This window comes from Halichoerus grypus, chromosome 13, assembly GCF_964656455.1.
Source record: "Halichoerus grypus chromosome 13, mHalGry1.hap1.1, whole genome shotgun sequence".
NCBI lineage: Eukaryota > Metazoa > Chordata > Mammalia > Carnivora > Phocidae > Halichoerus > Halichoerus grypus.
This window is the reverse complement of record NC_135724.1, coordinates 3,875,001-3,898,775: the sequence shown is the minus strand read 5'-3', so window position 1 is coordinate 3,898,775 and position 23,775 is coordinate 3,875,001. Positions and strand designations below refer to the sequence as shown.

The 23,775-nt window shown below is 51.0% G+C and overlaps 2 protein-coding genes across 2 annotated transcripts in view; one reads left to right on the top strand and one right to left on the bottom strand.

The window, feature by feature from the left end:
* Window positions 1–9,965: 9,965 nt before the first annotated feature.
* On the bottom strand, window positions 9,966–22,821 carry PTGR3 (prostaglandin reductase 3). Its single transcript, XM_036117013.2, has 2 exons — window positions 22,457–22,821; window positions 9,966–16,208 (listed from the first exon to the last, which is right to left on the bottom strand). The coding sequence occupies exons 1-2, from the start codon at window positions 22,663–22,665 to the stop codon at window positions 15,284–15,286; spliced, it is 1,134 nt and encodes a 377-aa protein (XP_035972906.1). The 5' UTR covers window positions 22,666–22,821; the 3' UTR covers window positions 9,966–15,283.
* A 42-nt stretch (window positions 22,822–22,863) lies between these two features.
* The window catches only part of TSHZ1 (teashirt zinc finger homeobox 1), a 78,308-nt gene continuing 77,396 nt past the window's right edge, over window positions 22,864–23,775 (top strand). The window contains exon 1 of the mRNA XM_078060166.1: window positions 22,864–23,252. The gene's annotated coding sequence lies outside the window, so the exon portion shown is untranslated. The remainder of the gene's footprint in view (window positions 23,253–23,775) is intronic.

Below are 23,775 nucleotides of genomic sequence, written 5' to 3'. Positions count from 1 at the left end.
ATGGGTGGCTTGCGGTCCGGGGGGTTGCTACTCCCGAGATGAGTTCAGGAGTTGGGGCAGTCACTGCGGCTCCTCCCAGACCTTGCCAGGCGCCAGGCTGCAGCAAGGGGCAGCTGCCGTGGGACCAGATGAGAACCTGCCTGCTGTGTCCACTCGCTGCCCAGCTGGCGCCTCAAAGTCCCATCAGCTGGCCCGAGCCTTCCCTCACCTGTGCGTGATAGACTGGACTCCCCAGTGCATTGAGTGGTTTCTGTCCATCCTTCTCCGAGGGCTGGTGTCCCCGTGGTTGAGCCTGGAGTGCGGGAGGTGGGCAGGGGCTCGCAGGAGTGGGAAAGGAAATCTAGAGGACCCCAAGCTTCTCCCCTTGTGGGGTCTGGCTGGGGCACCCTTCCCCCTGCTCCCTGAGACCCCTCCCCTCCAAGGCCCCCTGGGGTCATCACCCACCACCCTGCATCCTCTCTTCCCACCTTTGCCCCTGCACCTGGTGTAATGGATGGAGCTCACCTTCTGCTGAGCCTTTCATCGTAGTTCTAGTTAGAAATCGCCTCCCCATCTCCCTGTATGCAACGTGCAGCTCAAATGCCCCCTACTCCATAAAACTGGCCAGAAACAATCCACTCTTCCCTTGGAATACTCTCTGGAACCTTCCCCAACTTTCCAAATCAGACACACTTGGTTTAGCAATAACTCGGCTGTTTTTAAGCTGTGTGACATTAGGGAACTTACTTAACTTCTCTGGGCCTCAGTTGAATCAGTAAATGGAAGCTAAATCTCTCTTATTCAATTATCCTACAAATACTTACTGAGCACCTGGTTTGTGTCAGGTCTGGAAAGGCCTTGGGAGTTGCTGGTTCAGCCACAGGTCCTGGAGCCAGGCTGCCATGTCCCTAATCAGCTGTTTTATTTACTAGTCCTGTGACCTCAGGTACGTTCCTGCAGCTCTCTGTGCCTCATTTTCCCTATCTGTAAAATGAAGGTGATAGTAATCCTACCTTGCAGGGTGGTTATGTAGATTAAAGAAATTATTATATAAGTAGTTATGTGTATATAGTATATTATATAAGTAAAGTGAGATATATCAGATATTTCTTATTGATTAAAAAAAAATGGTGCCTGAGCTTCCCGTCTAGAACCCCACTGTCCAACATGACAACCATGAGCCTCGTGAGCACTTGAAATGGGGCTTGTTCAAACGGAGTTGGAAAAAAAAGAATAAAATATCAATAATTTTTGTATTGATTACGAGTTAAATGATAATATTTTGCATCTATTGGGCTAAATAAAACATATTAGGAAAATCAACTTCACCCTTTTGAATGTGGCTGTTAGAACATTTTGCATTTGTGGTTCTCATTTTATTTCCTTTGGACAGTGTGGGTCTAGAGCACACCGTTCTGGGGATTTGGTGAAGTAAATGTATCGAGCACTTAGCACACAGCCTGGAGCATAGCAGGTGCTTGTTGGAGTGCCCCATCTCTCCCCTGCCCCACCCCCCCTTTGTGCACGTGTGGCCTCCCCATGAAGAGTGAGGTTCTTCCAGGCAGGAATGGGGGGGGCCCGCTTTGCTCCTGCCACTTAGCACCTGACGGTAGAGCCTCTCACACCTGCGCTGGGCGAATGGGGCCCCGTCCTGGAGGTGGGCATGCCTGCAGGCCTCACGGCGGGTGCCCTGACAGGACCCCCCCTTACTGCGCAAGCCCACCGCGGGGTGGACCTCGGGGCCCGGCCCCCCGGCCCAGCCACCCACCTGGCTGCCCAGCCGCTCCGAGGGGCAGGCGAGGAGAACAAACAGTGTTGTTGGTTAACATAATACTCTGCCTTCCTTGCCTCCGAGGCTGCACGAAGGGCCCTGGAAATGTGAAATAAACATGTGTGCGTGATAATGAGATTGTTGGTGGAGAGTCGTCTTGAAAGAACAGGAGCAATTAAGGTTGCTGCCTTGCAGAAGGCTGACAGCACGCCAGCCCGCCGCATCCTCTCGGAGGGCCGGCCGGCTCAGCCGCGCGCAGGGGAGCGGGCTGTCAGCGGCCGGGATCCGGGCCCCCCTCCCTTGCTCACGGCGCCCATGCCTGCCAGCGCACCCCGCGCCCGCAGATTCTAGTTCCGTGCAAAGACCTCGTTTGAAGGGGTATGTATTCATACCCGGGACTCTCCCGCCCAATTTTAACTGAATACCTAAGGACGCCAGGTGCAGAATGAGCAGGCTGTCCACGCCTCCGGGAGCGCGGGCCAGCAATGCAGCCTCCTCGCGGACTGATGGTCTGGCCGGCTTGCCACGGACCAGGATTGCATGTGCGCAAGGGGACAGGGCCAGCAGGGTGCGTGGTAAGGGGCTCCGCAAGCCCCAGCACCCCCACACCGAGCGTGACCGGAAGGGTGCCACCAGCAGTGACCGCCTCCTGGTGGCTTGGACAAGGCGAATGAACTGGGTACCGGGGCCTGGGGTCTGCCCCCTAAATCCGCACACACACCCTCCTGTCCAGGAAGCCTGAGAGAAAGTCCATCCTGCTTGTGGTTGCAAATACTGCTCTCCTTCATCTGCTCTAAGCTTGGGCTCCTTTTTGACAATAATAGGGAGGTAGGACTGCACGCCGAGGCCCCTGCTCTGAGGCCGCTCTCCTCCACGGCAGGTAACATTCCTGTTCTCTTGCCTCCCATCCCTGATGAACCGGCAGCCTCAGAGTTCTTTCTGGCTCTGTGCTGATGCCCCTCACGCAGACCACGGGGTCCAGCTCCCAGAGAAGTCTGCTGATGTCCTCCCACTCTCTCCCAACACTGGGGATCTTTGGTCCACAGAACGACGAGGGGGAAGCCACCAGGAAGTGCTGAGCAGCACCCTGTGCTTTGCTCTCAGGGTGTGGTTCATTCCCTGCTCCTGCCCACTGGGCCGGGCTGGGCTGCGCTGGGCACAGCGGGCTCCCCAGGCCTCCTACACTCGCTGCGTTTCTCGTGGGCTTCTCTGTGGGGAGGTCTCTCTTGACAGGAGAAGGGTGATATGTCCCTGAGCTAAGACTGTGGGCATAGTGTTTACTTGCGGCTGATAGCATCGAGGGCACACACTTCCGGCCGTTCGGGTCCCACTGAGGCTGGCCCCCATCCCCATTCCCAGGGGGCGGTCCCTGCTTGGGGGCCACATCCATGGCTGATTGAGTTTTGTGCTGTTCTGTCTCTCATCACATTTCCTTACAGACACCTCTAAAGCAAAAAACTGAATGGAATATTTAAATGAAACCCAACTGGCTTTTAAAATGTGGCAAGGTTGCTTTTCATAGTGCTGAGCATTTAAATGAGAATCTTCCACCAAATATTAGCACAGACCTCCTGCCAGTAACAGAATGGGTTAATTACCTTAGAGTGAAAAGCTCTGGAAAAGGATGTTTTAAATCATCTCAGAGAAATCACGTGAAAATACTTTATGGGGGCGTGTGCTGGTGGTGGGGGGGCAGCAGGGAGCCTGGGGCAGGCGCTGGGCGTCAGGCGCAGAGCTGTGTGTCCTTGGGCATGCTGCCTCGCCCCTCTGGGCCTCAGTGTCTCCCTGACAAAGTGGGGTGTGGATTAAACCATAATAATAATAAGTAGCATTCTTCCCCCCGTGGGGGGAAAATGCAAAAGCAGACAATATAGGGGAAAATGCATGGTAATAAAGCAAGGAAATGTAAACTGTGGAGCGGAAAACTTATCTTCAAAGAAATAGTATAAGAAACAAACAGTTTCATCCCCCAAAATGACTAAAAAGCCATTAGTCATTTCACCAAAGAGGGGCTAGTTCTGATTCCCTTTGGGCAGCCTTTCACTCAGTTTGGAAAAGTGATTACCTGCAAATGCATCTTAGGACTTGAAGGTAATCTCTATGTTCTAGAATGAACAGACGGTTGAAGAGTTCAGATGAAGACTGGTTGCGCGGGGAGGTGAGGGTTCTCGCGAAAACGTCTCTCAGGTGCTACTGGGCCGTGGGCTGGGTTGGAGGCACGGTGGGCTGGGGGGGTCCCTGTTGGTAGGAGCCGGCCACTGGGAGGCCCCCAGCATGGTGCTGGTTTGCTCCAACAGGGGGAGCTGAAGGTGGACACAGGGCAGGGCTTTTCACCGACCGCTCGGGACTCCCATCCCCACCACCCACACGGGGCCCCAGACTGAGCTCAGGACAGAGGTGGAGAAAGCCAAGATGCGGTCCCTGCCCCGGCACCTAACCACCTGCCCCGCGGGAGGCCAGCAGCGATGGGCCCTGTGCGGTTAGCGTGTAACCTTCCCTGAGTCGTTTGTGAAATAACAATAATAATGTGAAATACCTCCTCTGCAGAAGAAAAGAGTGGGGGTCCTGAGCAGGGAATGGTGAGCACCTCGAGGTGTCCTACGAAGCCCCCCAGAGTCTGCCGGCTCCAAAGCAGCCTCTCCACCCTGAGGCTACACAGTGAGTGGTCGGGACAAGGGCTGGGACTATTCTACGGTGTATTATAGGGTGACAGAAAGGTGAGCAAGAAGGCAAGGAAGGAAGGCCGAGGTTGGCCCAGGATGGGCTAAGTTGTGGCTTCGAGGGTTCCAGACTCATCTGTCCCGGAGTCTGGTGACAACACCCCAAAAGTCTTCCCACCCGGCAGCCAGGGCTTGTCCACATGGCCCTGGGCGAGGTGCCAGCATGACGACCACAGGACCCGAGTCTCCTGTCTCCTTCAGGCACACACACCCAGATGCACACTCGCGCATTACCCCATGCTACGGGGCGCATTGTGTCCCCCAGAAGACGCTGAAGCCCTTGTCCCCAGTACCTGTGAACAGACTTTATTCAAAATAGGGCCTTTGCAGGTGATCAAATGAAGTCGGTGAGGTCTGAGAGTGGGGTTAACCCAGCCCGATGTGACTGGGTCCCTGTACAGAGGGAAATCTGGACACTGACATGTCCGTGGAGAAAAGGCTGCGTGATGATGAAGCCAGGATTCGGGTGGTGAATCTTGTAAGGACCAGCTAGCCCTGCAGACCTGGGAGGTCAGTGCCTGCCTGGAGTTCGGGGCCTGGGGCGTGGAGGTGAGCATTCATCCCCGTGGAGGCCTGAGATGTGGAAGGAGGGGGTTCCTTCAGCCCCCCACCCAGGGAGGTGCTGGACTTCCTGGCCTTAAGTTGCCCATCCTGTGGGAGTTCCACTCAGGCAAGACTGCAGTGACAAGTGACCCAGGAGTCGAGAGGCCGGCTCCTGGACAGGCCCCACACTGGCTCATTAAATGCCTGACTTGCTCGGTCCCTGGCTTCAAGGATCTCGCAGGATTCATGAGGACTCACCTCACCCACAGGGGGTCTTGGCGGTGCCCTCGTCCCGTAGGGTGGGGGACAGTCACCCTCCCAGTGTCCGTCCTGCCCCTCCCCATTTCTGAGTAGCCCCAGGGTTCTCTTGTGGTTTGGGTGGGATTGGCCCACTCCCCAGAGGGGAATATACTCCTCTCGACACACTTATATATTCACTTGGCCCAGTCCAAGGGAAGTGGAGGCCTTTGTCAGGGGGTGCGGTGTATATGGAATGGAAGCTGAGCCTGTTCCTGTGGGGAGCCTTTTGTTTGTTTGTTTTCATTTTATTTATTTAAGAGAGAGAGAGAGTGCACGAGAGAGCACGGGCAAGGGGAGGGTCAGAGGGAGAGGGAGAAGCAGATACCCTGCTGAGCAGGGATCCCCACACAGGGCTCAATCCCAGGACCCTGGATCATGACCTGAGCTGAAGGCAGACCCTTAACCAACTGAGCCACCCAGGCGTCCCTATAGGCAGTCTTTTGAGGAAGCAGTCTGAGGAAAGGATCTCAGAAAAACGGAGCTGAATCCCTGATCAAACTGCACCTGAAGCCTGACTTACCTCTGATCTTTCTGGTTACATGAGCCTCCTTTTTGTTTAAGCCAGTTTTAGTTGGCTTTTCTGATACTTGCACCCCAAAGCATCCTAGCAGCTTTTAATGTAATAAATATAAAATACGATATATATTTAATATGAATATAATAAAGATTTTAAAAATAACCCACTGTGGACCTGTTGTGGGCTAGTTTTAGTCCACTAAAAGGAAATTTAGCTTCTTCTACTCTTGGGTGAGAGAGTGTAGGGAAAATGAATCTCAAGACTTTGCTATTCACTTTGTAGTATTTCACGTCAGTTTTCCAAGTGCAAGCCTCTCAAAGCCTTAAGGGCTATAACCAGTGGTCCCGGGGTGTGGGGAGCAGGTCCGGCTCCCCTGGAGTGCCCCCTGACCATACTGTTTCCTGAGCCCCCTCTGTGCCTTTCTTGCTCCAAAGGAAAAGAGGGGAGGAACTGGTGTCCTGAGGGGCTGGGACATTGTGACCGGTGCTCTCTGTGCTTCATCTGACTGCATCCACAGGTCAGTGTTGTCGTCCCCTTGGATGGGGGACAAATGAAACAAAGGAAGAGGCTGAGGCTCCTGTGGGTGAAGAATCTTCCCAGAGTTGTGGCGGTAGTCGGTGGGAGAGGAGGCATTCGAACTCAGATCTCCCCAGAGGGCGCCTTCGCCCCTCTGGAATGGGGTCCTCTCACATATGAGGCATGCACAGGATCAGAATCCTAAAGAAACCCTTCCCTGAAGAATGAAAATCTTTTTAGTTTTATCCTTAAATGGTAGTTCTTATTTTTCCAAGGGTTTGGTATTCGTTCATTCAAGTACTGTATTGAGAGTGCCTACTATGTCTGGGCACTGCTTGGGACCTTATTCAGTTCGATTGTAACTTTCTCTGACACATCCCCAGAGGGGAGCTGAAGAGCCATTTAGAGTTTTGAGAAAGTCCAGTGTTTGGGGGATTTATTTTGGATAGCACTAAATTAGCACTCTGGGCTGACACCAACAGAACATTAAAAGTGCTGTTGAGAATATTTCTTTGTTGCACCAACAGGTGGGCATCACAGACTCAGCATCATCCCTTGTTAGAGCGCCCAGGTGCTCAGATCAGGTCACCTGATTTTCCAGGTGAGCAGCCCTGAGCAGAGAAGTTACGTGGACGTGGGATTAAGAAGAACACACATGGCAATTGTCTTAAGGGCTCATTTGCAACTGGAGAAATGGTCGTGGGCCGGTGCCTGTCTGGGAATCCTACAGGAGTAGACACTCATGAGACACTGGACCAGGTTTCTCTTGGTTCAGTTTTGCAATAAAAGTGGAAAGTATACAAAGTATACATTGATTTGGTATTTATCAGCAGGTACTCTGTCCCAGCCCAGGAGTGCCGGTGAGGCAGGCTTTACCTTCATGGAGTTCACAGTCTCCAGGGAGACAGACATGCAAATAGATAGATTCTGGGGATCCATGAAAAGTGCTAGAAATGAAGTATGAGCAGAGCACTAATGGAGCCCACAGGTGAGAGTAACTGTCTTTGCCTCGACAGGACTGGGAAAGTCGTGAAAATAAATAAGCCACTTAAGGCAGGCAAGCAGCAAGCTGCCTCTGTTATCACCCGCCAGTCCCTTTATTAACTGAGAGCCGCATTTTTTTTTTAAGCTCGTTGATCAAGGAGAAGGTCCCACCTGGAAGCCTGGAGTCTCCAGCATTTCTCGGATTTGCGTTTGGGCGTCTCCAGAGACCCCGAGAAGTTGACATACCTCTCTGCTCCCTGGCCCAACCCAAGAGCCGTCTACTTCCCCTTGCCTCCACCTGGCTCTTGCCCTCACTGGCCTCCCTGGGAATTTTTCTAAGGTCATCGGGCTCCCTGCCTCCAATCTTGATTCCCCAAACTGCACCCAGCTCTGTGGGTGAACGCAAGTGGGGTGATGCTCTTGCTGTTCCTGCTCAACTCCGAGGCCCCTCCTGTGGGGGTGGCGGCTTGGCCACAAGTGCTTGGGTAAGTCAGAGCCCCACACAGAGGGCGGGGGCCAGAGGCTCCCTTGGGCGGCCTGGGGGCTCGTCCCCTCGCACACGGTAACGGTAACTGGAGCTGGGCGCTGGAATGCTGCTCTCCGGCCTCCCGCCGGGGCTATTTGTCTGTTCCCAACATAGATCGTAGCTGCAACTCAACTGGCTTCCTTTTTGATACCGAGATGCTTTCTTACCGTTTTCCCAGCCAGTTCTTCCTCTGATTACTACGCTGGTATGTTAAGAAGCGCTCGGATGGATTGTAATTTTTCCCCGATGACGGCCACGGCCTCTTCAATTACCGTAAATTCTGTGGGCCAATCTACATAAAGCCTACACATGGTGCCACGGTGCTGTTCCAAGTGACCCGATCCGAAAGCGGACGTCAGCTGGGTGCTCTGGCTCTCCCCGGGAGAACTGTAAGATACCGTGTTAATGCCGCGCACAAGCCGGCGGAGGGCAGACCCACGCAGGACGGCTGGCGTTTGCACCGAGCGCTCCCACAAAAGGACCGTGTTTGGCTGGGGACCCCGGGCAGGAAGGACAGTGGCATGACAGAGTTTCACTGTAGAAGCTGAAGGAAAACGGGAAGAGTTTAGGTCCTTTTGAGATCTGCTTCTATTTGAAAGGCAGTGAAAACGTGGAAGTGAGGCGTCTGCTGTCACCGTTTGCCGAGCGGCCCCAGGACAGTCCTGTTACCTTTCTGCAGCCTCCAGACCTGCCTGGATATAGCTGCTACAGAGCACCCTCAAGAGCAGACGGACGGCGGGTGTCACAGCCGATGTCAGAAGGAAAGGCTAATTTAAAGAAGTTGGAAACGTGCCGATAAAAGGCAGCCGTTTTCAGGGTTGTATCACGTTCTCGTCTCTGTAACTCCTACCAGGTAGCCTTCGGGTTGCTCAGAAGTGCCTTCTGACACGGCCTGTCCCCATACGGGAATCTCTTCAAACGCAGTGTGACCCTGTGCCTTCCTACTCCAAGTGTGTTCCCCCGAGAAGCAGCCTCGGCATCACCGGGGAGAGGCAGGCTCTCAGGCCCCACCCTGGACCTGCGGCATCGGGACCTGCATCGCAACAGGTGATGTGTGTGCACGGTGACCTGGGACAAGCCAACGCTTTCTAGGGGGAAAACAAAACAAAACAAAAAACAAGCAGCCTTGGTCTGAGAATTATCCATGGGCCCCAGGCTCTGTTCAACCAGTGGCTGAGGGATCAAAGGCAAATCATTTCTCTGCACCTTACTCTTGCCATCTCTAAAATGGGTATCCCTCCTCTATCCCTCTTTGCTTATCTAATAGTAAAAGAGGGGAAGATAGTGACCTTGTTTTCAAATAGTCAAATCTGTAAGCAAGTTTCAAGAGGGCGTGCAAAGTGTATGTAAAAGTTGAAACGACAAATATTCTTCGGCAATGACAATTTAATTTTACTGCTTAGAGAATGAGCAGAGTTTCCAGCTGGGGGTGGGGAGGGGACACCGGTTCTGCTTCACTTCTGTCTCCTTCCATGTACCCTGCTGTACGTGGATGTAAGAAGTTCTCCAAAAGGTACTTTGAGCAAAGACCCTCAAGGAGACAATTCAATTTCCAAATGTAAATTCCAACAACATAGAGAGGGGCCACTATTGCTTCCAGTCCCCTGGTGAGAAGCGAGGTTTTCTATGAAATGAGATTGCCTTTGACATTGTTGCTGTTCCCAAGAAGGGTTTTTTCAATGTGAAAAGAAGCTGTTTCTATTGGGAAAGGATTTGTTCATGTAAAGTTGAAAGTTTGCGCTTGTTATGCATGAGTTCAAGGAAGACAGGAATGATGTAGAAAGGCATGAATGTTCAATGTCATGTGGTTTTGAAGGGCTTGTCTCTGAGCGTGAGATTCCTGCCACACGTGAGCACACGTGGGACCCACTAGTGTCTCTCCCCATCCCCACCCCCTGCCTCTTACACGTCCCCCTGCTGCCGGCACACGCGTCCACGCATTATAGCCCTGAGTCTGCTAGATTCAGAGTCGATTTCAGGTAGAATGGCAGATTCAGATTCTAGATGTTTTGCTGGTACAAAAATTATGATGGTCAAACATTGGCTTTCTATAGGCAATAATATAAGCAGGTGAAATGACTCTAGGAAAAAAAAAACCCACTCAACACATGATAATAAAGATTTTATTTGATTTTCATGATTGGACATCCAAAAATACATTGATAGGACAGAGACTTCCTTGTAGCATTAAAACGAAATTGTGAGCATTCAGCCCTTAATTCCACTGAGTACTTTTCCCCCCAGAACCCTGTGTGGTGTTTAGATGACACAGAATCAAATGATCTGGAACCATGACTTGTGCTCGATTAAAGGGGGTCCTGAGTGAACACACTTTCGCAGTCTGAACCGTGATATTCTTCCTGGGTTGATCGTCATCTCATCCACAAAAAGATTTATAACAAAGGCCAGTTGTTATTCTGCGATACTATTAATCAGCCCCGTACTGAGGGACCTTGGCAGATTATGAAGGGGATAAGCCTATGATTGCCCGGTGCCCTGGGCAGGCACCTGCCTGTGTTCTAGCTTCATGTCTGAGGCTGGTGAACTCCGTGACCCTAGAAGAGGCACCTATCCTTCCTGGGCTTTGGTTTCTTCATTTATACAATGGGTAGGAGTAGACTGTCGATTAAATCCCAAATTTTACCATTTAAGGGACAACAGAGTCTTCTCCTTTATGAGGGACGGAGAGTGTCCGGGCTCCTTACAGCTCTAAGTTTCTGCCGGTCGACCTCCCAGGGGCAGGCACGCAGGCGGCGAGGCAGACTCTTCTAAGCAGGGCGCCCTCGCGTCCCTGAACACGTTCCTACATCTCCACTGACCAAAGACATCGTCCATGCAAGTCATTCTAACATACAGTTTAGCCCTTTGGTGCAGAGGGTAAGGCAGGACAGTGGCTGACGATCGTATGGAACCCCTTTCTGAGCTCAAAGCAGCAATCCATCTCTCCTATTGGATGCTAGGGCCAGTCAGCAGGGTCTGTTTTAATTATTATTTTAATTTCGTGTTGGCAGAAAGGCACTCTCAGATAGTGCCCTTCAAGGGAAACTCTTACTTTGGGGGGCCGTTGGAATCTCTGTACTTCTGGCTCAGTGCTTCCCAGCACGTACAAGGCACATATCGGTTCCCCCAAACTACTCCTTACAGTACTTAGCCTCCCATGTGAGGGATCCAAGACACGCTTCCCGGGAGTGTCCGCGCCCCTGGAGAAGCATGAGCCAGCCCTGAAGGGCAGGTCCAAGCTGGCAGAAGCCATCCTATTGGGAACAGATGCGAGCTCAGTCTTATCGTCACAGTTCATCGGTACGCAGATCTAGGGAAAGGCTTACATAGAAACCTCACACGCCTACCCGATTTGACCTTCCCTGAATATCAACTCTCTACTATCAAGAATTACTTGTTGGTAAAAATATTCCTTACGTATTTTGGATAGCGTTTTTTTTCTTTTTCTCGTGGCAACGTCCCATAGTTTGCTCAGGGTCACAGCAATAAGGTTCTCATATTGAACATTCCTCTCTTTATAAGTTGAAACAACAACGCTAAAGGTCTAGTAAGCAATAGAATTTAAAGTTTAAAATGCCCATATCCGTGGTATGGAGAATCCAGAGTTTCATGTCTGACTTCTGAAATGTGATCCTAAATCTTTAATTCTGGGCCATAACTACAACATTAGTTACAGAAAAATCGAACTTTCAAAAAAACCCCAACCAATCCCCAACCCCGAAAGTACCGAATAATGTTTGCATAGATAAATTTCGTGTCTTTAAATAAGTACTATAAATAACAAACAATCTTTAATAAAAGAAGAGAGAGGGAAGGATAGAGAACAGTGATTAGGAGCCCATCAAATCAGGCCATTTCACATCTGGGTTACATTCATAAAACGTGTATTGTAACCCCTAGGAAATTATCATCCACAGTTGATTGCGCTTGGTCTTTTTCTATCGTATTTTTTCTGAAAGTTGCACGTTGCTCATCTGTTTTCATATAAATCTAAAATGTGGTATTTATCCCATATGTACATGTGGTAAAGTGATCAAGAAAAATATTTTCAGTACTAAACACCCCATTTTAAAAGAAACCCTGAATGTAGTAAATTCATGCTAATTGGGAACTCTACGAAGGGGTTAAAACATTACCCGTTTCAAGTAGGGTGGCCATTATAAATGTTACCCAAATAAAAGCCAGAAACAGGAAGCCAAAAAGCAGGTCCCTACGGCAGGCATGTGTCTTAAATGATATCATTTGTCAAGTTTCCAGCGTCTTGTGGTGGGGAACACAAAAAGAAGGTCTGTGTTGTACTGAGGACATTACATCCTCATTAGCTGGTATGTTCCTTAAGTACATAACGCAGGATTTTCATTTTAATAAGTAGCAGCTACTTGTCACTGCACTTTCATTAGATAAATACTGAATGTAATACTAATGACCATTTACAGAGGCTCTATCCTACTCTTGAGAAACTCCATTCAGATGAAATCATATAATAACAATGTATAGAGCCTATCAAGCAAAACTTCCGTGTCATTTCTTTGTGAACTATTCCCTAAAAAAAAAATTTTTTTTTAAATGCTGACAATATTTACTAGCAGGAGTCATCGTCAAAGAGACCCGGAATGACACCAGTGGTATTTTTTTTTTTTTTTTGCATGCAAAACAAATGCGAAGGAATAGCATTTGCTTTTTTAGAAGTCACAATGGAATGGCAAAGAATAGCTTCTCAAAGTCAAACCCCTCCATCTGCCCAGCCAGAGCCCTCAAGGTTGAGGTGCAGAGAAGGCCACCCTGAGAACCGAGAAATAATTCATCCACCATGATCGCTCAGCCCCAGCCCTGTCTCTAAAACAAAGACTGACAATTGCCCTGAATTATGGATGTACTTTTTGTGATATGTAATACAGTTCAGAAGAAAGGTGTTGAGAGCATTGCACCATTTCACCTCCCATTAGAGGCTGGTCCTGAACGATAATCCAAGAAGATGAAACTGATACTGAACTATGACCCTCAATTTACAAATCATTTTTCAGAATAAGAAAAAAAAGTTTAAACATATTTTTGGCATTATCTGAATGGGCGGAATCTTTCATGCTTGTTTTCTAAGAATAAATGAAAACAGCATGCACTGGAGTTCCTGAGTTTGGGGAAAGCGAGCATGAGGTTTTCAGATTATATTTTATTTTAAACCTGGGTGTTTGAAAAAAAATTTTTTTTTTATGTCGCTGAATTTAGGATATTCCTTCAAAACATTATAAATTTCTATTCTGTAGCTTAAGGGATCCATCCCTTAAAATGTTGGTCTTTCATCTTTATTACCCTCCCATTAACATGAAAGAAACCGGGATGCACTTCAGTTTCGAGGAAGCAATTTAGTTGGCAGTGTCCTTGCTCCTGGAGTCTCGACGAAGGGAGAAAGTGCATTATGGTTTAGACTTCACACATCTATCTGCATGGGCAGCAACATATACTACGTGAAATTTCATCATCTTCTTGGATGGGATGATTTGATTACAATGTTCGCCCATTACCAGTCCCTTCCTGTGCACTTCCGTTCCTAAAACCTGTCCCCTCCCCTGTGTGTGTTTGTGTATCTGAAAGCCAGGCAGCGTCTCCTTCTCTTTGGCCAGAGCTGTTAGGTCTGAGAGGGGCAGATTAATAACCGAGCACCACGGTGGGCCAACCTCTCTTGTACCCCGCACTAGTAACCCCGTGCCGTGAGGAGGACACAAAGAGCCTCGCATCAGGCTGCTACCCTTCTTCATAACTCAGAAGCGTCACAGCGGCAATAGCCTCCGGTGCTATTTGTCTTTAGTGCAGTTGTGACACTTCGGCATGATCCATAATTTGGCGGCTATTTACCGTGACATCTCCCTTCAGTGCAGCCCTAACATTCAGTGAAGCCATTATTTGGTCCCATTTACCATATAAATTGTATTGTTGTGCGTGCATGCTAGCAGCTACATTAGGTACCTGAAAATGAGTAAATCTTGTAAAATAGATACTAACAGCTATTCAGCAGTAGGATCTCCTCGCTCCTCAGATGGGAGGAAAGAAAAATTAAATATGGTCGCCAAGTTTCCCGGAGCATCTTTAATTGCGTTCACATTTATTTAGCATTTAGAGACACCGAAAACCCAGGGCTTTGAAAAATAATCCGGTGGGCTTTGCCTTCAATTAGAAAGGCACGATGGGATTTCCAACTTCGCGACGAGAGCTGGAGCCTTCTTTGGCAAGCTGAAGGTGAGGAGGCGGGCAGCTGGGCTGCGAGAAGGCTCGTGACGTTGCTCTCACGTGTGACACGGGCAGTGGGCACTAGTAACGAGGCGCAGCTCGTTCCCACAGAATGCGTGGGGAAGTAAAATGGGGACACAGGGACAGCGCGCTCTGCCACACACTATTCTGTTTCCAAGATCAGAGATAAAACACACTGTGTCCGAAAGTCTGAAACACGAAGCGAATGTCTGATTATTTTAGATTGCGTCAGTCCCTCCTCTGCACAGTGCTGTCTGATACATCCTACTGCAGGCCTAGGAAGGATGCTATTATTACTCTCTGGCCCTGTGCCTAGAGAGTGCTTTCCCTTTGTTATGCAGACTCTCCCCATGGATGCAGCACATCCTCTCTCCCCCTTCCCAGGCAGGTACTAAGTTTTTAAAGCTTGCCCCCAACCTCCGTAGTATCCCTTTCCAAAGCCTGCTTTTGTCTTAACAGTTTTCAACACTAATTTGCTTCTTTAGGGCAGAGAGAAACTTCCAGTTCCACACAGGCCTCACTGGGATAATTGGGCATAAAGCATTAAATAATAGACACTTTTTAAAAAGAGGTCTGCATTCACATAGTCATTTTTCTATTGACCTAACAAAAATCAAAGTTTTGGGAGAATTCCTCCAAATTTCTAGTTAGGGAGTTGGTGATTTATAGAAAAGGAAGGGCCATTTCCTGGGAATATGGACTCTGAAAATATATGGCTGCTTTTCTGCTATATCTCTCATTTATTAACTCCTCGTTAGTGTATGACCAAACTCTCCCAAAGCAAAGAATTTGTGGACTATTTTCAAGACCGATTTTAAAATCTCATCAAGCTGAAGACATACTGATTTGATCAGATCTTGCATCAGGAATTAATTTAATTCTCTGGAACAATAAAATCTGGAATGAGACTGTCCATGACCAAAGAATCGAATATAACGGTTTTACCTCTGAGCCACTGAGAGAAGTTTTTATTAGCATTTTTTTCAAGGGAGGGGCAACCACCCCCCCAAAAAAAAAAATCAAAAAAAAAAAAAAGAAAGAGAAACTTATTCATTAAGACCTGACTTTTGTTTTAAGAAATATTATACCTGTTAACCAACTACAAATAACTTGATTTGAGTAATTCTGAGGAATAAAGTGCCCATTTTCTTTCTCCTTTGATTTATGTCATTGTTCTGTTTTTACAGCTTACTGCTGACAGAGCGAGATAATTCAACTACAATTTTTCCAGTGTTTTTTCCCATGTACATATAATCAACAGCCCGGAATACAGACTCCAGGCCAATAAACCTGCCCTCTGCAGACCGGTCTCCAAGGTCCACCTCGCAGACCAGGTCTCCACCCGCATACATCTTAAGCAAGTGGTCCATGGCTGCTTGATACTTAGAAAGGGAATGGTTCAAGAAGAAGCCCCGGACACTGGCAGATTTCTTCAGCAGTTTGGCTGGTAATGTCCCTGCTTTCACAGGAGAAAGGCCAGTAGGAGTTTGGTAGCCAGACACGAACCCAATGACTATCAAGCGCCCCTTGATAGCCAAGGCATCTACGGCCAAGTCGAACATGGCGCCCCCCACGGACTCATACACCACATCCACACCTGCGGGGTACTCCTGCTTCAGGACAGTGCTGACGGGCTCGGTCGTATAGTTGATGGGACGATCACAGCCAATGGATTTCAGAAAAGCAGACTTTTCATCGGAAGAGCAGGTGCCAATGACATGGCACCTGGCCTTCTTTGCAAGCTGCACGGCAAACTGGCCCGTCCCCCCAGCTGCTGCCGTCACCAAAACTTTTGTCCCTTCCGACAGTCCTCCGAGCTCGTTCAGGCTGATGTATGCAGTGGTGGCACTTACCGGCAGGGTGACATACTGGGGCCGCAGAGAGGCCACGGGAGCTGCGGCACCGGCTGGCACTACAGTGTACTCAGCGAAGGAGCCGGGGGCCAGGTAGGCCACAGCCTGGCCCACGGCATACCTGGCACTGGCCGACAGGCCTAAGGCTACCACCTCTCCCACACCTTCGAAACCTACGTCAAAGGGGGTCTTGACTGAAGGGTCATAGCGGCCCGCGGAATAGTTGACGTCAGAGGCGTTAACACCGACAAATCTAGAAGAAAGCAAACAAACCAATACATTAAGGTGTTCTCGTCGTCAAGGCCTTGATATTCCACTTAGAAAAACTCCTCTAACTCCAATGACTGTGGGTGGGTGGCTAAGCTATCTATCCTGGTAGGATTCCAAAAAAATACAAAATCAATCAGTCCTGATATTCAGTTGAAAAAGAGAAATTAAATAAGTATTTGGTATATTTTCTTTTTTAAATCAGGTTAGGGTCATTTCATACCACTTTAAGCATCAAGTTATTTATTTCACATGCTATTTATTTTCCTCCCCTTTCTTTCAAAAGGAGAAATAAAGCATTAAAAAAAAAAAGTCAGGAAGCCCTCTTATATACAAACTCCATTGGAGCTAAGAGTTGGAAATTAATTGGCCTCTTAACAAAGATGTTAAAAAACAACAGTGAGATAAAATATATTCAAAGAAATAGGCTTGCATTGATTCTGGCAACAATTTAACACTTCGGATAATAACAGTAATGACAATGATATTATTGAAGATTGACGCAGTGTGCAAGGTCATCGGGTGTTACGCGTTACTGCGGGGTGGTTTAATGTGTGCTGCAAATTTTCTTTCTGATGTAACTATGTCCAGCATGAAAATATGCATTTTGATTAATTGAACAAAAGTTGTCTCATAAGGGTAGGGAGTTTTATGGGACATTCAATATCTTACAGTCCTTTTCAGATGAAAAGGAAAGCAAATCGTCACTATATTTTTCCTCAACAAGAGGCAGAGACATAACTTGATTAATACCAGATGATTATTTTCACTTTGGTATCCAGAGTCAATTTAATTGCGAGGTCGGTATTTTTACCAGCTTTTTTTCATCTCAGTATACCTCATAACAAAAATATCCTGATACCTAAGGAAAAAAAAAAGCCGTCTACTAAAAAATGTCAGGAGGTGCCTTAGACACATAATGGAGGACCCTAAAAATGTCATTTCCACCTGTAATGAAATGAAAAAGATGGTGGTGTCTGGTGGCACGAGGAAAGCTGGTAAGTAGGTCATTTTAAAATAATTCACTTTTAATTTAACTTAATAAACCAAAACTGCCCTGTGCAAGGATCCACTTCCACCATATTATAGATAACACTTTGCGCTTATGAAGGCTCCCTTATGATTATGCCCTGTATATCTACAATACTGAAAGCTCTCTACATACTGTAGAAAGAAGAAAGCAGGAAACAATTTCTTTGGGGCATGTCAAGCTGCGTTCAGAAGTTAGCACACCACACAGCCTCAAGAACACACTACAGAATTCCACAGCCAAGGATGATAACGCAGTAATGAAAAGTGCAAAAAATGATTTTTTGCTGGTTTTTCATTTGGGATTTAATACCAAGATGCTTACATTCTGTTTTGGGGCTGGGGCCCCCCCCTGCTATCTTCCCTTTAAATTTACATAATTCTCCAGGTTGGGTCTTTTTAGAAAGGACCAGCTTCCTCAGAGGGCGCCTCCGGACTCCACAGAAGGCCGCCAGGGCAGAGCCCAGCTGGAGCGTCTCGGCCTCCCGCGCCCCTGCTGTAGGCGCTAAAGCCAAGTCCAGGGAGGGGTCTGCGGGATGGAAGTGAAGGCGGCGGTTTGCTCCAGAGGTGGGAGACTGAGGCCCGACCGCCAGCTCCGGTCTCTGGGCCCACAATTAACCCTTCCCGCGCCCCTCTCCCCTCCTGTCTCAGTCCCCACTGGAGAGGCCCTCTCCTGCGGGGCAACCCCCAAGCCTTGGAGGTGGGACACCCTGCGGCGGCTGGCCCCTGGGGTCCTCCCCAGCGCTAAGGAGAGCGCCTTGCGGGGGAGGGGGGCCGGGCTGCTGGAGGAAAACGCTCCCCCACTCTCCCTCTGTGGTTTGCCACTTCCCCGGGAGAGGTGACAAGACCAAGCAGGGCACACGTGGGAGAAAAGTGGAGGGGAGAGGGCACAGCGCCAGAGGGGGGAGCGACGGCCAAGTGGAGGTGGGAGTGGGCTCCGCCGGGGGCTGGGGTGCCTGCCGTGACCGGCGGCAGCTTAAGTTGACCTCGGCGCGCCCCGTCCAGGTTGCAGACAGCTCTGCGTCTCCCCTGCGGCACCTTGGCGCGTCCCTGCCAGCCTGCGGGGCGCCAGAAGTCCTTCTGGACCTGTGTCCCCTCGGAAGTGCCCGGCCTCGGCGGCCTGCCTACCCTCCCGCCCCGGCCTCCCCGCCGCCACCACTGCGAGGCTCCGTCAGTGCCTCGGACTCCCGGGCGGGCTGCGGCCGTGACCTCGGCCTCCCTGGGCCGGGCGGGGGGCCGGTGGGCAAGCGTGGTCAGCGCAGGCCGCGGAGCTCGGGCCCAGGGGCGGCCAAGCTCTTGGTGGTGGTGGTGGGGGTCCCGAGCACAGGGCGCGCTGGAGCGCCGCGGCCCCAGGACTGCGGCCTGGGCGGCCGGACCGTGACCTTGGCCTCCGATGCACCCCCGTTTTTCGTGTCTCCTCCTCCCCCCTCCCCTCGTCCTGCCGCCTTCTGCGTCGTAGGTAAGAGTCTCGGGCTGGTGGCTACAGCCCGCCGCTACTCCGCTCGGCGCACCTCACCCACTGCCGGTCCCCGGGCCCCCGGAGCGACCCCCGCCCCCGCCTCCCCGGACCCCCGCTTTGACGCGGCGCGGCCGCCGCAGCAGGTGGGGATCGGCCGGGCCCGCACGCGCCTTCATCCGCCCGTGGGCTGTGGGAAGGGCTGCGTGAGGCTCGGCAGCCCGCGCCTTGCGCTCCTCCGGAAACAAGTTCAAGAGCAGCGGCCACAGTGGGAAAGGGGGCCCGGGTCGGGGAGCAGGGGACAGGAAGGGCGGGCGAGCGAGAAAAAGAAAGGAAAGACACGCTTGGTAGAATGCGTGCATTTCGAGACTCTCCTTGTACCGTCTTTAATTTAAAATATATGCTCTGAATAAGTGCAGGGTTCCAGCCGTCCGACTGGATAATCCACTCGGAAGCCTAAAATCGAGGAACCCCAGGAGAAAGAATGGGACCGGTGCGGGCTTTCCCCAAATATATACCCTTCGAGAGGCGTCGGTTTATTTATATAAAAAAGTGCTGAAGCCCTTCGTCATGTTTATTATGAAACAGGCAGTCGTGCAGAGGGAGGGAAACGCTTGCTTTGAACAAAAACAAAACGTGAAGTCCAGAGTCTTCAATATTGGGAGATAGACAAAGTCGTCCAGATCAGATTTTCTTAAAAAGAAAGAAAGAAGGGAGGGAGGAAAGAGAAGAAATAAGAGAAAAGAAAACAAAAGAAGAGAAAAGATTAAAGAAAAGAAAGAAAAATAAATAAAAGAAAACCTCGGCCTGGAGAGTCAGCAGAAATGCTGTTACCCTCCCGTGAGCAACAAACCGTTTATCAAAAACGCCTTCCCCATCCCCCACCCGCTCTTTGCCTTTCCTACAAACTCTTTGCTCCATTATCTTACACTTGAGCAGAAAATCGTTAGAAAGATTTGGAAACGAAATAATATGTCACTATCCTTCGAAAAAAAAGCTAAAAATAGCACGCAAGCTGACTTAACTGGAGGGTGTCTTTCTTCCTTCTCTTCCTGAGGGCTGGGCATTGGGAGGGGATGTGAAGTTGTCCTCGGATGTATGAAAAGTGAGAAGTGGATAAAGGAACATCAATTACACGTTCTGCAGGGATTTTAAGCGCCCCTCTCACACTTTTCCTAAATGGAATAAACTTGATTATCCTAAATCCACGTCGGGCTTAAAGCACTTCCCTCTCTGTGAATGAAGAATTTGTATTTTCTGTTGAGATGGGATGAGATGTGCAAATATCCAACTGAAAGGAAAAGTCAGGCAGTGCACAGTTAAAATCCCCAAACACCTTTCCGAACAAGTGAATGTATGCTTATGCCATTCATTCCAGAGCAGATTTTTATTACGATAAAAATGAAAAGCGCCTGCATAAAATTTTTATGCAATTAACACTGTTCTGGAGGAGAATTGGTCTAGGATTAAAATGAACTAACCTGCAGTAAACAGACCTGCAGTTTGCTCTTAAAAAAAAAAAATGCCTCTTCCCCTGACACTATTTGCCAAATATAAAGGATGTCCTTACAATTTGGGGATGGGAGCAGATTTTCTACAGAGTAGGGAAAGGGGATGCAAAGGTTTCATCTCCTCTCAACGTGCAGAAAACCGGTTCCATTCTCTTTCTGATGCGGGCTTCAATGTAGAAGTTAGAGGTCAAGTCGTACATATAAGCATACTGTTTGTGTTAAAGGGACTCTTGGCACATGTGGAGGGAAAAGACAGGCATGGATCCTAAAGCAATCCAAACCGATGAGCTCCAAACATGGGAGAGCTGGCGCTCCAGAATCCTGACCACCCAATTCAGGGACCCTCCCTGGCGACCCGGCGCAGGGGGCGCCCGGGCACTGGCAGGGAAGAAGGCGAGGGGTGATGGTGAGCAAGCGGGGGAGAGGAGCCAGAGGAAGGGAGGACAACCTGAGGACTTGATGCACTTCACAGGTAGAGATGCCGGCTGGCCCAGGGAGCGGGCGGGAGCAGCCTCCACGGAGAGCTGGCGGGTGGCCCCACTCCACCGCAGCTGGTTGTGCTCTAACTTCACACCTTCTTCTGCCTGCTCTGCTCAGTCACCCCCTCCCCACTTCACACCCAGTATCTAAAGGGGATTTTATTCAAGCAGTGGTGTGTGTTTTTACATCAGTGCTCACAATCAGTAGTGTATTTGGTCACCAACATTACAAGAAAAGAAAACAGCCCGTGTAAAACTTTTTGCTTGTTAAAGTCTGAGCTTTTCAGCCTGCTTCTCATCTCAACTTCTAGCAAATCACTCGTGTGACTTGTATGTTCTGCGTGTTCCTTCTTTTTAACTTGGTAGGATGCAAGTCCTTATCTCAACAGCTTTAGCGCTTTATCCCATAATGAAGAAATCCTCTGCAGCCCTGTTTCCACCCACGAAAACTTTCAGGACACACACATCCACCTTTAAGGCACTCTCTGCACCCTGCCCGGAGCCAGCTTCCACTCAGCCCCACTCTTGGCTCCCTCAAATTTATGTTTCCAACAGGTTTCCAAAAGTTTTATATCATGACCAGAATTACTCAATTTTGCAGTCTTTGGAAGGCTGATACGAATCTCTAAAATAAACGGATTAAACGCTGCATCAAGCCACTTGGGTAGGGTACACTTTGCCTTTCACGCCTTGCAAGGGACTTACAGTACTTTGCAAGAAACAATTTACAATATAGTTACACTCAGAACTCACTCCTTCCTTCAATCGGAGGAAACATGCAACACTGTAACCCCTCGGATGCCCCTGAGCAGGCGGGCGAGTCCTGCTCTAACATAGAGGATCGAGGAATGGGGAACGCCCAGCCTGCAAGTCAGGCAGCTAGGGGACCCGGCGAACAGAGACCGGAGGGCATGGCTCGCACAGAATGAGGTCCCTTTCCTTCCCGCGCTTCACCAGTTACTGAAGATTAGTGAGCTGTAAACACATTAAGGTAGGGAGTGTGGAGGTGGAGGAGACGGTCATAAGGTAGGGCAACCCGCCCGAGTGCCACCCAAAGGTCTGCAAAACGCGCAGGCAAATGCAGCCGTGCCACCACCCCGGCCCTGACCCAGCCGCCCCGGACGCGCCACGCGCCTGGCGGTAGGCTCTGGGGCACAGACAACAGCCATACAGCACTGACAACACGCAGACGACACCGGCGAGGTGCACACCAACACACCCAACGACAGGCTCCGCCATTGCGAGGCGGCTGCCAACCTGGAGCGCACAGGAAGCGCCAGCCGGGACCTCGGCCTCTTTCCTCCAAAGCACGTTACCTAAACGTCGCAGTTTGTGTCCAGCCCGTTCCTGGTCCACACTAAAGATTATGGGAACGCAGGAGTCGTGGGTGCGCGCGGGTGGGCCGGGCGGGGAGCCTCCCCTTCTGGGTCCCGTCGGTTTTATTTCGGGAGCGGGAGGGGGAGGAGGGAGGGCTGGGGGAGGGGAGGGGAATCCCAAATTAAAATAACCCTCAGTTATGAGGACGTTCGGTGGCATCGGATATTCACACCAGCAACCGTCACATTACATTCGCCTTCGCCAGATGGCGGCGGGTTCAACTTCCCGGGATCTCGCAAAGTCAGGCTGTGCGCCCGAGCGCTCGCCGGAGTGCGGGGACGCAGGCGGGCCCGGGACAGCCGGGAAGCGGCGCAGCGCGGGCCGGGGCCCGGTCAGGGCGGGGGGAAGGGGGGGCGGGCACGCGCGCGCGCGCCGGGCTCACCGGTTCCGGACGAGGAGGTCTCCGTCCCCGGGGAGTGGCACCGGGCAGTCCCGGCGCAGGGTGACGGCCTCGCGGAAGTTGGGGCTCAGCCGGGTCACCACCAGCTTCTGCATGGCGCGGGGGATGTCGGAGCCCTGGAAGTCCAGGAAGTGGCGGGCGTACGACATGTCCACGATGGCTCGGGCCCCGGCGGGCGCCAGCCGCAGCATGGCCCGCGCCTCTGCCCGCTTTCTGCGCCGCCGCGGGCTGGGGTCGAGCCCAGCCCGGGCCGCTCGGCTCGGCTTGGCTCCCAGCGGGCGGGCGGAGCAGGCGGGTCCGCCCCTCCTCCGGCCCGCGTGCTCCCCTCGACTCCCCCCACTTCCCCACAAGGACTGGCTCCCGCTCCCCCCTCCCCCCCCGCCGCGCGCAGCGCCGGCAGTCCGCACAGCCCCCGCGGTTCCCGGACGCGCCACCCCCGGGGTCCCGGCCTGGGGATCGCTGCCACCCCGGCCGCTGCTCCTTTAATCTTTTTGTTTTGGTTTGAATCTGCTCGGCGCAGACTGGCCAAGGATCCTCTCCGCCCTCCCCCTTTCTCCCGGCGTCCGGGAGGCACCGGATATCCCCACCCTCCCCTCGCTCTAAAAGCCTGATTTGACTCCTCTAAAAGGGTGAGGGGGGCGGCGAGGGGAGCCGCGCGTCCCGCGATCGCCGCGGCCCCGAGCCGGCGGCAGCCCCGGGCGTCCTCGGAGCGGCGCGGCGCCCGGCGGCCGGCACAGGCACCTCCCCTTCCCGTGCGAAGCGTTCACTTCCTTGCAAGGTGGTACGAATCAACCCCGAGCGCGGCCGGGGCGGCGGGGCACGGCCGGGGGCCCCCGAGCCGCGCGGGGAGCCCCCGCCGCCAGTGCACGCGCACAAGCACCGAACGCGGGGCGGGGGCGCCCAGAGCACCATGCGCCCCAGACTCCCGGCCCCCCATTCCCGGAACGCCTCGCCCGCGCCTTCTGCCCTCAGCTTGTCTGTCCCAAGCAAGTTGCACGAACTAAGCCATTTTATGTATTTTGGCCTAGATATCGTGTGTTTCCATGAATGTTTTAAGTAGCCTCTACAAGACTGTTACAGGTTTCCCACTGGGAAAGAACACATATATCGGAGAATAGAGGGCCAAATTCTCAGAGCACATAAGCATTTAAACTTCTAGGTGGGGATGCCGAAGGACTTAATTGAACTGGAGACATTGCAATTATGTATGAAGACCTCATTTTATTAACCCAGCTAGAAAGATCTGCCGTTCCTTCATGTCAGTTTTCTCCCTAATTGTCTATATTGACCAAGTAATCAAT

Excerpts from the sequence above, each read along its gene's own strand:
- PTGR3 (XM_036117013.2), bottom strand. The coding sequence starts at position 22,665 with ATGCTGCGGCTGGCGCCCGCCGGGGCCCGAGCCATCGTGGACATGTCG. Across the intron at positions 16,209-22,456 it reads GACCTCCTCGTCCGGAACCG|ATTTGTCGGTGTTAACGCCT; the intron begins GTGAGCCCGGCG and ends GCTTTCTTCTAG.